Raw genomic sequence first — 15,004 nt, forward strand, 5'->3', positions numbered from 1 at the left:
TATAAAGGAGCCAATGGAGATTTTCTGTGACAGCAATAGTGCGGTTGCCTTAGCCAAGGAACCAAGAGATCATGGGAGATCCAGACACATTGACAGAAAATATCACTTCATCAGACATCGAATAGAAGAAGGAATCCTCGTGGAAAAGAGGGTATCATCAAATGAGAACCCAGCAGATCCCCTCACGAAGGGACTGAGTAGGGTTAAGCATCTCCAGCATGCTCGGCGCATAGGGCTGAAGGATGATATAAGTTTTAGTAGTTAGATAAATTATGAAATTTGTAAAGTGTAATTGACATTAGATGATGAATAAAAGGTGTTTTATTTATAAGTAAAGTGTTGCTATCTCTTGTCGATCGTTTACTATATTTCTTTTGCATGTTTTGACTTCCAGAATAATTATGTTTGGTATATCATATTATTCAAACCTCCACAATCGGTCATATGTCGGAAGTAGGTATGAATCAAGACTGTCATGATTGGTTGCAGAGGTCTAAGGTGTTGGACATGGCTACAACAATCATGAGTGCTCATAAGTTCTGAGCATTGGACTCAACCCACGCTCACTGGAATCACTTCATGGAATTTTATCTCGAGTGATCGTGAGACGGTAATATCATATAAGTATTCAAACCTAGAGATAGGATTTGTTACTTACGAGTTGGTTATGCATTGATTGTACGAAAATGCATTGGTAACTTGATGTTATAAAACGTGCCTTTGTGTATAATTCAATGAGTGGTAGAACAAACATATGAGTCGAAGTTTATCTGTTCCTTCTAGGATTAGAAGCGATATCTGGGCCTCTCGATGATTTTGTTTTGACCTATGTACCGGGCCCGGTCATAACTAAATTGATGTGTTCAGTTAAGTTCTATGTCAAACAAATCGGAAATCGGGAAACAAATGTTGGACAATAAGTAAGACCATGCTCCATGTATTTGTCCGACTGATATCTTGAACAGAGGATTTTATGATCACTTATCTAAAATGGCGCGTTCTAGTTCAACAGAGTTTAAAGAGCTATGATTGTTGATCGGTTCCTGAAGTCATACTTGCAACTATAGTTATTAGACTTATCCAAGTGGGAGACTGTTGGATATAGTGTCTAAGTCCATAACTATATTTGGTATGTACTTGACCCGACCCGGCATGGTCCATTTGGGTTGCACTTCACCCGAACAATTTATGGATAATCTTTTGAGAATAGTACAAGTTATGATTTATTAATATATTATAAGTTCTAATATATTAATATAAGATCATATTATTTAATTAGTATTGATCTATAATTAATCTAGGATTAATTTAGAGATCAAAGATATTACTAATTAAATATGGGCTTCTATATTTATATAGTGTGGGCTAATGCTTGTTTGGAATGGGCTAGGCTTGCATGGAAAGTCCATGGATACTCCATGGAGCTTTAACCCATGGATCTCATGGAAATGAAGAGACATGGGTATTAGGGTTTACATGGATGTAACCCTAATCCACCACACTATATAAAGGAGGCTTTGGTTCTTGAAATCATACTAGTTGAGGTGAGTAAAGCAAGAGGGCCGATTTCAAGATCGTAGTGACTATTCTCTCAAAGTTCCAAGTTTGTGGTGATTTGTGATTTCCATTTGAGGCATCCACACTATTGGTTCTAGGCTCTAAAACTCCAAGCAATCAACTACTACTACAAGGTAAGTATTTCTACTAGCTTTATTTGATTCATGTTCCCCATGCCATGCTAGTTAGGATATGAACCTTGGAAAAATAATTATTTGCATGTATCTTAGACAAACATAGATCTAAGGTTTATTAGGGTTGCATGTACACTTAGGAAGTGTTAGAATGCTCAAAACCCATCAATAATATGTTGACATATAACATAACTAATGCATATATAAATAATCTGGTAATAGCACAGGTAGTCCTACAGATCTACCAACTGGCATAACAATAAGCAACTAGCATGCATAACTAACTCATACTCAACATAATACCAGCTGTTAGGATATTATATCCAATGGGCCGGCATTGGTGCCTTCGACCCCTTAGTCTAGTGAGGATAACTCACCTCTCAACTGTCGAATCGAAGTGATAAACTCAAACTCTCGAACTACGGCCACGAACTCCACCACCAATATTTACCATAAGACGAATTCCATAAATTTCCAATTTACCAAAATACCCCAGTAGTCAACTAGCCAGTCCTTGGTCAAAGTCAAAGTCAACGGTCAAGGTCAACAGTCCATGTTGACCCAACTCGTCAAGTGCAGCTCACTGACTCGTCGAGTCCTTCCAGAACTCAAGAAGTCGTGAATCCCCCAGTTGACTCGTCGAGTTTCCCTGCAATTATGCATATCCAAACGTCGGGAAAAGCCTGGCTGACTCGCCGAGTCGTCCTACTGAATCGCCGAGTTCATGCAGAAATCCTTGCATGACAATCTTCATCGGACTCGCCGAGTTGGCCATGCAACTCGTCGAGTCCCTTCAATCCTTTCTCCATTCAGATGCTTTTAAGCCACCCCAAATCTCTTTATTACAGATCAAGCTTCCCAAGGCATGTTTATCACGTAAAGTTGCAAACTTTATGTGCATACAAGGCTCTAAAGTCTTAGAATGTCAAATCCAAGCTTATAATGGGGTTTAACTCAAAAGGGAAGGTTCATACTTGCTAAAGCTGGACACTTTATAGCTATAGAGACCAAGATAAGCTCAGATCTGAAGTTACAACTTTAGATCCTAGCCCATACCAAAAAATGGTTAATATATATGCTAGAAAAGCCCTAATCTTAAACATAAAGAGATCTAGAAAGAGGGAAGGTCAAGCTAATGACTTGTTACCTTCAAACTGATGCCAATAAGCAGAAGAGTTAGATCCACCAGCTCCTCTTTGCACCAATCCTCTTATACTTCAAGTCTTCTTCTTGCAAATCACCTTTAAAGCTTGAAAATCACACAAAATGGAGTGCACACGCGAATTAGGGTTTCAGAGCTCAAGGGGACGGTGTGGGGAGGCCAAGGGAGGCTAATGATCCTTTAAATAGGGTGTAAAACCCCGGAATTTAGGGGTTTCATCCTCCAGCTCCAACTCGCCGAGTCATGCCTCTGACTCGGCGAGTTGGTCACTTAAACACGTGGCTAAAATGTTCCTACTCGACGAGTCAGGGCATCCAACTCGTCGAGTAGACCTTTCAATTTTGAAAAATAAATCTGTAAAGTTAATACCTGAGAGTCGGGGTGTTACATCTCAACTATCAAAATTACAGCTATAAGATATATTGTGGCATACATTATAACACTCATCTGTGGAGAGGAAGGCACGATGTGGATAAACAAGGATGTGTCAAGCCATGGGCACTATACGTCGGATTTGATACCATGTAAGATATATGTGGAGTCATTGGTTTACTCTCCAAAAGAGTCGATATGGAGAGTGGGAACTCCAACATATATAGATGCTTATATAACAGTGTCACACCGATATAGGATACACTAACTACATCAATCATAATATATATATATATATATATATATATATACATAGAGAGAGAGAGAGAGAGAGAGAAGATCGGGTGAGAACTCTTTTTTCGGTGAGGACTCATGAGGACACCTTAAAAAAATTGAAAAAAAATACAATTCATAAAATTGAGCATAGTACTATATCGGAGAGAAAAGAATTAGAAAAAAAGGGATCATTAAAATTGAAGCATGGATCATTTTTATATTTTGTCCTAATGTCGGCTTTAATCGTTTAAGCAATTTCACGCTCCTCCCCAGTGTTGTGAGTTTTGTCTTGCATTAAGATTCTCATGTATTTTCTCTTTCATTCCTATACACTCTTTCGGTAGCAACATGCAAAAAATTGATCCATTCTTTCATTTAGACCCTTAATCTTCGTCCCCACTACTTTCAAGTCATCTGAATCTACGGATTTGCCTTTTCCTTTCTCTCCGTGTTTGCCTTCCGCTTTGTCCCTTCCTATTGGTTAGGAAGGTGGTGTGACTTGAACGACATCATCATCATTGTTGAAGTCGATTCCAACATCAGCATCTAATATAGTGTGCTCAGATTTGGATGTTTTTAAGTGTTTTGAACCATCACTAATATGTTGGAAAGCCTTGTTTTTCTTTGTGGTACACTTTTAACGTTTTCTTCAAAATCAAATCATCACTTGCTCTGATTTACCATTGACGTTGAATGTTATACAAATCATTAAACAGCATGACTTTCTTGTTTGTCTTCCCCCATCTGAAGTACACTTGGTCTTTTTTCTCCTTTTTCGTTTCTTTTTGGAACGATTTAAGAACTTGCCTCCAAAAATAGTCTTGTTTTTTGTCGTTGCACACTATTGGATCCTGAGATACATCCATCCATGCATATGTCAATGCCATAACTTCTTCCGGTTTCTAAGGTTTATTTGGGCTCTCTTTTTTTAGGTGCTTGGGTGGGTTGAGTCTTCCAAACAAATTCAGATTCGGATTTGGATTTGTCTTGAGGTTGGCGAAAAAATTCAAGTTGAGTTTGAGACACAAAATCAAAGGGATTATATTCGGTGTCAAATTGGAATTGTGGTTGTGGTTGTGTATGTGAATGTTTTTTTGTGGGTGTTTTTATGGTTGTGATAGTGTACCACCAAAGAGGTAAACAACCGACAAGTATTTTGATCGATTGAATAAGAGGTTAGGTTGTTACTTGCTGGTGTTTTTTGTTGTTTTGATTGTTAGAAGAGACATTTTTTGAATTCTTGAGAAATAGAAGTAAAATTATAGAGAATTAGAAGAAGTGGGTCTGGTGGTACCGAGCATGGCTTAAGCCATATACCCAATGCGGTGTTTTGTCATGGCTGAGGTGGCAAGCCACGTGACATACTGCACCTACACCCTTCGGTCTTAGTAAGATGTTATTTGGTTGAGATTCTAATGATAGTTGATTTGTTGAATTTATTGCTTGAGAGTTCTATGCATCTAATTCTGTCTTCGATCATTGTAATGTAAATAAGTGCAAAAGAAACCACTTAAAATGAATCGTAGGAAATGAGAAGCATATGTTACAAAGACTAGTTCATTGCTGCATGAACTTTAACCCTTTCTAGTCACCACAAAGCACAAACCCAAGTTTCTTTCAACTTTTCTTCAAATCGGCAAAGAATTCAAACCACCTACTGCAAATGGATTCTTGAAAAAGATAAATCCAATTGCATCTCTTAAACAATAACAAAAGTCCACATCTGTTTCTAATGTCCATTCTCAAATCCCATACCAATTTTGTTGGTAATTTCACCATCAACAAAACTCTGATTATTGCCAACGCTGTGCTCAGAGCTAGCACTGCTGCTTGTAGCAAGAGGAGAGTCTGAAGCACTAATGGTGTGGTTTTTCACTGACTCAGATCTCACACTATAAACCGAAGAAGCAGGAATTTTCGTGATCATTGCTCTCATATTACCTGGCATGCTTCGCCTAATATCCTGCATCAACAAAAAAAATTCATTAACCTAAGAAATTTAGGCCCCGTTTGTTTATCACACTATATATGACAAAACAAGTTGTATACTGCATTTGACATGCATTGGACTAAGACCGAAAGTCTAAAAACCAAAGTCAATGAGAAAAAAAAATTGCAAATTTTTTATCCGACTCAAAAATGTGGAATTAGGTGGAGGTAGGGGATCGTTCTTGATCTTTTGTCTATGCAAAAAGACGCAAATGCCCTTCTCGTCCCTATTGCCAAGAATAGCCCAAGAAAAACTTGTCCAGTCTCATGAAGCAAAAGCAGCCTTAGGCTGCGTTTGTTACAACGGGGCAAGAGCAGAGAAGCTTTCTTGGGCTATTTTTGGCGATGAGGATAAGAAGGACATTTACGTCTTTTTGCATAGACAAGAGATCAAGAACGGTCCCCTACCTCCACCTTATACCACATTTTTGGGTTGGATAAAAAATTGCAATTTTTTTTCTCATTGACTTCGGTTTTCAGACTTTCAGTCTTAGTCCAATGCATGTCAAACACAGTAGAAACATACCAAATGTCTCAATGCCATATCGAACGATTTCTTCGACAATGTTCTCCCAAACCCTGCGTTATCTTGCGACACAGACAACTTCCCAGACGTATTATTCTGATTAACAACACGATCTTCCCTCGGTGGAGCAAGTTTTCTCATGTTTACAACCCTTTCAACCATCTTAGTACCCATTAAAACCGGGTTCACATCATCGTTTCCATTCGAATACCCTCGATTCTTCACAACCCCGGTTTTCACACCATTAGAAACCTGTCCTCTTGAAGGAGACAAAGATGCCCTTTTTGGAATTTCTTTCACATTAGTTTCAGTTAAACCCGGTCTTCCCCTCGATGCTGAAGCCGGCCTTTCAGGTAAAGATTTCTTTATACTTGGGGGAGCTGGATCACGTGCTTTTGTTACCGATGTTGACCGGATTTTGTTCACTGATGAGTTGGCAGGTCGCTGAGTTGGCGTTGAAGATCTCGATGTTGATGATGACTTGGAAGTAGCGGGAATGGAAGGGCGGGTAGTTGGGGTTGAAGATCTTGGAAGTATGGAGGGTCGGGCAGTTGGGGTAGAAGAACGGGCAGTTGGAGTGGCGGACCGTTTTGAAGGAGGGAGTGGTTTTGTGGCGGGAATGGTGGGCCGTGGTGTTGGAGTGGAGGATCTTGATGGTTTTGTTGTTGGTGTGGAGGATCTTGAAACTGTTGAGGGAGGTTTTCTTGATGGTGAAGGTCTTCTAATGGTGGCATTGGAAGATTTTATGGAGGATGATGGAAGTTTGGATGCTACTTTTATTTTAGTTGTTGAAGTAGTATCTAAAGTCGGGTTTTCTAGCTACAATGCAATAAAAGAAACATAAATAAGGATTATAGTATTGAAGTGAATAACAAACGTGTGATATACATTAAAAGTTGACATTCAAAAGGGCTTTGGAATGAAGTTAGTAGAGTACTTACTCTGGGCTTTGGAGAAGTAGATTGACCATTAGATATCAGATGTTGACTAGTAAGAGTTTTCTGTTCTTCCATTTCTAATGAAGGTACTGAGTTACGTGGTGGAGAAAGAAGCCTGAGTTCAAAAATTATGAACAGAATCTTGAATAAAAATAGAAAGTTAAGTAGACAAGAAATGTATATAACATGTTACATGAATCAGAAAGATGCTAACGGCATATTTTCTGTTTGTTTATCACAAGAGGAGACATGCCTTTAGATAAAAGAAAACATCAATGTGGTCCATACTCCATATCTTATCAGAAACAGACAGCAGATAGTAATAAGAAAGACCATGAGACCCATGACAAAAGCAAACCCATTTCCCTATGGGAACAATGACAAAACAACCAAAGTTCTATTGTGCTTGTATCTCATGCATTGAAGGTTGTACATTCTCTATATTTGGATTCTTTTCAGCTTATGAGAAAAGAGATCCCCTGAAAAAGTTCTTGAAAATAGCTACAAGTTTAAATTTTGAAGACATACCAATCGTAGTCGGTGGTGTTGTTTTCAGAATTCAATAAATCAACAGCAGCAGGATGATGTCCTTGTATTATTATTGATCTTGTTTCTGGCATCTTTGGGTTATCAGATTCAGAGTCTGCAACATGCAGTAAATGTTGGTCATAATTAAACTCTGAACAAAAGTTTTAGCAAAAAAACTAAGACATTTAATATACAAATTAATGTACAACTAATATATGCATCAGTGAATTGCATGATAATAGAATTGGTAGTCAGAAAAAGATGATTACGTGGGGACAATTGCCCCACACTTGCTTAGGATTCCTCTATAATGATCAAGATGACGTATCCATGTTACTTATACAGGGCCCCTGTTGATTGTGGAACTAGTAAAGCTCACAATAAGTAGGGATAACTCCACTTGCTAATTGTTATCTATCTTCTAATTGGTACACGAGTTCAAAAGGCATCCAGTTAAATTTGGATGTGACTGAGTTTCATTTTAGCTTATAATCAATGTGACTTATAGACTTTTAGAAGCTTTTGATTACCTCGTTAAACTTTATACTATAAAAGTATAGATAGACTAATGTTTCAATTAAAACTCACAAAAATCATTATAATGGTAGGTTAAAAAGGTATAACTGTTAACAAAAATATATAGCTCAGAATAAGTAGTTATAATCCCACTTACTAATTATCAGGAATCATATCCCAGTGTGTAGGAATGAATTATAAATCAAACAAGGCGCAGTTTGAATTAAATCTCATGTTCCAGTAACAAAAACTGATTTATATGTACTCGATTATGAATTGTGCATAAGTCAAAGCAGATGCAAAGCTAAAAGGAAAAAAGATAATGAGATTAACTACCGAATATGTCTTGAAACTGATTCGATTTCTTATGAAGATCGATGTCCAGATTTGCTCCATTGAAATCGACGAACAACGACAGATCATCACCCTTTTCCTTCTCCTTAGTCTCTCCACAGCTCATCTCCTCTTGTCTACACTGAACAGACGCCTGGAAAAATTCAACAAAAATGTAATCTATATCACGAAAACACAGATATGTTGCAAAGTCAGATCTAAATCGGACATCACGAACTACTGTATATAAATCTCCTTTTTCGATTTCTCACATTCTATCATTATCAAAAATAGCTGAAGCTGAACACAATATGAAGATTAGAAGTACTTACAGCCATCTTATTTCTGAACGAGCTGGAGATTTTCAGCGAATCTGAGTGAGATTGTTCGATTTGGTACAAATCTTGATTTTTGTCGAGTAATGACAGATTGAGACGCGATGGAAGAACACGCGATGTTCGTGAACCAGATAAGCGGTTTGGATTTGATTCCTTTCACACATAAACACACACTTCTCTCACACAGACACTTTCATGCCATGTGGGACTGGTTTTAATATATACTCCCTCAACGGGGGAAGACGAACAACCAATCCGGAATTTGAATTCAATTTCTCTGTATGTTGTGCTGCTGAGCTGACTCACTACTGGATTGCATTTAAATTTAAAAGATTAATTGACGCTAAACCCTAAAAAATCATTAATATAAGCTTTTCTTTGAACAACTACATTACAACGTACAAAGTTTGAACATTCAAGAAAGGGACTGCCGATTAAAATTTAAAATACTAAAAATACAAGTTATGTTTCATATTATCGAACATATTAAACTTTTGTTATTTTTTTATTTAGGCCCTGGAGCCTTGAACCTGACGATATTATCTTCAAAATCATTAATAAAAAAAAAAAAAAAAAAAAAAAAAAAAAAAAAAAAAAAGTTTAGTAACATCATTAATTTTGTTAAATACTTTAAGCAAAAAGCATCACTTGCAAAAGGATGCAACCCGTCTTTCATCACTTTGATTAGGTATATGTACAATATCATCAAGTTTAAAATCAATAATTGGATTCATAATCAGTGATATTCAATCAGCTTTTGCTTCTGGTAGGAATATTCTAGATGCTCCTTTTGTAATCAATGAAATTTCTCGTGGGCCAAACAGTTTAAGAAAAAACTTTTCCTCCTCAAAATCGATTTTGAGAAGGCTTTTGATTGTACTAATTGGACTTATCCATGCTCAATCATGATGCAAATGGGATTTGGATCCAAATGGAGATTTTGGATCAGGGGATGTCTCACATCATCAATGTCTTCAGTGCTTATCAACGAGTCTCCAACAGGTGAATTTCCCATCTCACAAGGTGTTCGGCAGGGTGATCCCCTATCGCCTTTTCTCTTCATTACTGCAATGGAAGGTTTGAACATAGCAATCAACAACGCCTACAGCAAATCACTAATCAATGGCATCAAACTTCCAAATGATGGTCCACGACTCTCTCATTTGTTCTACACTGATAACGCTATTTTTGTGGGTGAATGGTGCAGCGAAAGCATAAAGAACTTATCACGGATTCTCAAATGCTTCCATATATCATCCGGTCTCAAAGTTAACTTCCTCAAATCCAGACTTTTTGGTATAGGAGTATCTTCTCATGAGGTTCAACAACTGGCAAGAATTCTGGGGTGCACGGAAGGTACCTTTCCGTTTACCTATCCAGGGGTTCCAGTTGGTGCGAATATGGCACTAAAGAAAAATTGACAACCTATTGTAGATAAGTTTAAGTCAAAATTATCAACCTGGAAAGTCAAATCTCTTTCATTTGGTGGGTGCCTCACCCTTATAAAATCAGTTTTAAACAACCTTCCAACCTATTATATGTCCGTGTTTAAAGCACCACAAGGCATTCTCAACCTCCTTCAAAAAATAAGGTGTAGATTCTTATGGGGAGGGGACATGACAAAAACAAGATACACTGGGTGGATTGCTCCAAGGTAGTTGCAGGAAAAAAAAAGGATGGAGGTATCGGGGTTGGGTCGTTAAAAGCTCAAAATATAGCTCTACTCACAAAGTGCTGGTGGAGGCTACAAAACAAAAGAGATCAACTGTGGAGAGAGGGGATAATAAGCATTCACAACCTAAAAAATAAACCCGTAACGTACATTGCAAGGAAAACGTTGACAAGGGTGTGGTTCAACATATACAAAGTGATTCGCCGCTTAGATGAGATTAACATTGACCTAAACATGTTATTTAAGATGACTCGTGGATGTGGTTCCAATATCCTCTTCTGGAATGATACCTAGTGCGGTAACTCCCCTTTTCAAGATCGATTCCCAATTCTATACAACAGAGAAAAGGTAAAATGTTGCAGTCTAGAGGAGAGGATGTCAACTTCGGGGTTTACTTGGAACTGGAAACAAGATCCAAATGATGCCGCAACCTTAAATGAGCTATGGCAATTATAATCATGTTATGGCTTTATGGAGATCCTACCTCAATCCCCCTATGGTTTTGAGATTTACACTAAATCCGGACGGATCTTACTCTTTCAACACCATGTGAAGATGCATAGATGCAAAAATCAACCCCCAACATGGTTCACCTATCTTTTGGGACAAAAGGGTACCACTGAAAGTTCGATGTTTCATATGGGGCACTTCATTGTCTAGAATTCCTGTAGCAACTACACTAGATGAAAGAGGTGTATCAATCCCCAACCAATTGTGCTAATTCTGCTACAAAGAGCCTGAATCTATTGACCGCCTCTTTGTGAATTGTGATTTTGAAAAAGGGACCCGTGAGTGGATCTTCAAATGGTGTGGTATCAAAATACAAGATTTTTTTCAGATTAAGGAGTTCATCGACTTAGCAGCATCTTGGGGGAACTTGTTGGATTAGTGTCTAAGTCCATAACTATTTTGGTATGTACTTGACCCGATGGTGCATGGTCCTTTTGGGTTGCCTTCACCAAAGCAACTTGATAGGATGAATTATGGAGAGAAAGGATTAAATATGATTTATTAATATATTATGAGAATAATATATTAAAGGAGAAATCATATTGTTTAATTAATATTAGTCAACAATTAATTGGTAATTAGTTTTGTGACTAAAAGAGATTAATTTAACTTAAGGGACTGGAATTGTAATTATAAGATAATTGCAATTTGGGCCATGGATTGCCTTATATTATAAGGTGGACGAATTTTATGGGGGAAGCCCATATGAAATCGTCCAAGGCCTTAATTAACGGACTCCATGGGTTGCTTAGGGCTTAAGCAACAAGTTTAGGGTTTCCTTGTTAGATAACCCTAATTGCCTCACTATATATAGATCCCTTAAGGACCAAAAACGTGGCTAAGCATCTTGCTAGGGTTTTCACACGGTTTTGGCAGCCTCCATCCTCTCTCCTCTTCATCCTCTTGCTTATGGTGTTTGTGAACCATTAGAGGAGTGACACTAGTGACTCTAAGCCTTCCAAAGTCAATTCAAGGAGGAATTCGATTGTTATTGCTACATAACAATCAAATGTATGATCTTAAACCCATTTATATGTTAATATCGATTTCCATATTCTATAATTAGGGTTTATAGCCTTGGATAACTTGCATGTACAATAGAGAAACCTAGATCCAAGCATTAGGGTTTGTATGAGCACATAGGATGTCTTATGACCAAAACCCATTAGTGGTATCAGAGCCTTGACTGGTTTCTATTGTATTGATGCTTGATATGTTTGAAAAATTCGATTTTTAGTGTTCTGCTTGATGGACTCGGCGAGTCCCACTGTGGACTCGGCAAGTTGCCCCTACTCGGCGAGTCCATGGGGGTACTCGGCGAGTTCGAGCGTCAGATGGAGCAAACTTTGGGATTTCTTGCTGTTTTTGCTTATGGATAGTTACCTTATCATATTAGATCAATATATATCCGATTTTATGATATATTTGACTATATTCTTGATCTAATTAAAGATATTTATCAATTAATAAGATAATTGTTTCCTTATGTGATAATTGATTAATTATTTTGATTAAATTGGTAAATTGTTTTGCAAGAAATCATTAAATAAATCAAATATGGATAATTATGTGATTAATTGTTAATTTAGATTATTTGTTATTTGATCCTTATGTTATGAAATGTTTCATATTTTCCCCTTAGGTTTTATAGTTTAAATTTGAACCCAAAAGTTTTGTTGTTTTAAAATTTAAATAGTTAAAACCATAATGTTTTGAAAAAGGTTTCAAAACTTGCCCTCAAGTTTTGGAATTTAATATTTTGGATTAATAGTTTAATTTGATGTATAGTTAAATTCTAAACCCTAATGTTTTTGAAATGTTTCAAAACTTGCCCTCAAGTTTTGGAATTTAAAAGTTGATTAAAAGTTTAATTAGGAATGTTAAATTCTAAAACTCTAGTATTGTTTTGAAAAAGTTCAAATCACACCCTTATGGTTTTATTAATTAATTAAGGTGTATAATTAAAAGAGGTTTAATAAATCCATAAAAGTTTAGGTTTACAATTTAATTGAATTAAAAGTATAATTGTTAAATTAGACCACCTAAGTATTTTGAAAGTATAAAATACACCTTATACTATATATAACATTAAAAGTCTAACATTATATATATGTATGAGTAAAAGTCAGTCTTACCATTAGTAGGCCTCATTCACGAAGCTGGTCTATAAGGGGTGTTTAAGGAAATTGCCTATAAAATGGCGATTGAATGGGTATCCACTCTTACCCACCGCACTCTTGACTAGTGGAGGGTCGTTAGCCGAACGGGTAGGACGGGACAAAACCTTCCATTATAAGTATAATAAAGTATAAAAGTAACTAAATGTTTTCATAAAATTCCCAATCTTAGTTACTTAGGCAAAAGTGAATTGATGCAACTCCATGAAATTACACTTTGTGCCCTTGCGAAGACGTTAGTGGAGCGTGTGTGGTTTACTGGCACACTAAATGGTTCTAAGCAAAGGTAGCAAAGGGTGACTCAATGTTTGTCATAGTTCGGTGGAGCGTGTGTGGTTTACCGGCACATCGAATAGGTGACTGTAACATGTGGGGGCACCATGTAGTTTGCATGGTTATTCACACCCGCTTTGTGATCCTCGGCATCCCAGTCAGAAACATGAGGGGCATATCGAGATTTAAACATGCCATTGAAAGTTCAATGAATCTCAAAGGATCTAGGAGTTTTCATAGATTTAAAACTTAAATTTCTTTTTCGTTTTTCGTGGTGGAAATTAGTGAATCGTCATTCACTTACCTTCAAATATTCTGCAACTAGACTACGGCATACCTTTTCTAGGTTGTAGAATATTGTGTTGGGTCCTAGCCTTAGTATCTCATTTGGGTGATTTACTAAGGACTCAATCAATCAACTAACTTGAATTCGTTTTCTCCCGTTTTGTAGATGTCAAAGTTCGACAGCTATGGTCTTCCCAAATCCCGTAGAACAAGCTTTCCACACGAAGATGATATTTCACGATTCGATCAAGGAACAAGAGATCATGCTTCTCTTCCTCCACCTCCTCCAATTATTCTCCCTAACCCACAAGTTCGAAGGCTTGAAAAGTTCAAACTCACTCAAGCCCTTTTGGCAAGTAAACATAAAGAAGGAAAGTTGGTGTATGCACACGTCCTAGGGATGAAGTCACATATTGATAGGTTAAGAATGTTGGGATCCGTTGTCTGTGAGGAGATGGTTGTTGATTGGGTTCTTCAGTCACTTCCTAAATCATATAGTGAGTTCGTAAGAGAGTACTATATGATGAACTGCGACGTGACCCTTATAGATCTCACCTATATGCTTATTGCTGTTGAATCAGCAATGGTTTGGCGCAATAGAAAAGCAAAGTTGATTGGTGAATCTGCCTTCAAGACCTCTATGGATATAGAAAATGGCAACAAAAGACATGCTATGATCGAAAAGTTTGATCATAAGTGAATGGCAATGTCTGAAGTAGTTCCTTGTCATGTTCCAAAAGAGTCAATTTGCTTTTATTGCCAAGAGAAGGGGCATTGGAGACGAAGTTGCCCTATTTACCTAAGAGATCTAAGAGATGGGAGAGTCAAAACGTATGGCTCTACTTTAGGTAAAATCCATTGAATAACTCTTTTAAGCTCCTATTCTAGATTCTTAATACATAATGTGATAAGATTACAATTGATGTTTGTAGAATCAAAGAAAAGAGAAGAAGCTTAAGGGAAGAAGTAAGCAAAATCTAACCGTGAAGAAATGGATTTCGATCGCATTACTTGAAGATTAGATTTTGAGCTACAACTTAGAGTTAGAATTAGAAATATGTATTAACATAGTTTTTCAATTAATTGCATTGTAAGGACAAAAATTTTCTGCAATAAAATAAATTTTGATCCGTATACTATTTATTTATCCTTGCAATGGCGTATATGAAAAATTGATGTTTGAATGTTTATAATATTAGCAATAATGGATTTGATTCTTAGTAATGTTGTTTATGGAAATGTCGAGAATTTACCAAATAAGGAGAGTTTCTCATCGCCCAAGTTTCAATTGGACAGAAACTTGGAATCATGCAACTTGGTTGCACGATGTATGAGAAATTCATATTTGGAAATTAGACTAATTCATTGACAAAGTGTCAAGTGAAGGACTAGGAGATCGAATACACAAAGTTGTGTGT

At 37.0% G+C, this 15,004-nt stretch overlaps 2 protein-coding genes across 2 annotated transcripts; one reads left to right on the top strand and one right to left on the bottom strand.

Annotated features, from left to right (window-relative positions):
- Window positions 1-4,992: 4,992 nt before the first annotated feature.
- LOC145068395 (uncharacterized) lies at window positions 4,993-8,971 on the bottom strand. Its single transcript, XM_079015356.1, has 6 exons — window positions 8,664-8,971; window positions 8,335-8,485; window positions 7,483-7,597; window positions 6,958-7,069; window positions 6,017-6,835; window positions 4,993-5,464 (listed from the first exon to the last, which is right to left on the bottom strand). Exons 1-6 carry the CDS (start codon window positions 8,667-8,669, stop codon window positions 5,231-5,233), a joined length of 1,437 nt encoding a protein of 478 aa, XP_078871482.1. The 5' UTR covers window positions 8,670-8,971; the 3' UTR covers window positions 4,993-5,230.
- Window positions 8,972-9,574: 603 nt separating this feature from the next.
- LOC145067540 (putative mitochondrial protein AtMg01250) lies at window positions 9,575-10,090 on the top strand. The gene has a single exon (XM_079014666.1). It carries the CDS (start codon window positions 9,575-9,577, stop codon window positions 10,088-10,090), a length of 516 nt encoding a protein of 171 aa, XP_078870792.1.
- The last annotated feature ends 4,914 nt before the right edge of the window (window positions 10,091-15,004 follow it).

Source organism: Lactuca serriola, chromosome 8 (genome assembly GCF_051521515.1).
Source record: "Lactuca serriola cultivar US96UC23 chromosome 8, Lser_US96UC23_V15, whole genome shotgun sequence".
Classification (NCBI taxonomy): domain Eukaryota; kingdom Viridiplantae; phylum Streptophyta; class Magnoliopsida; order Asterales; family Asteraceae; genus Lactuca; species Lactuca serriola.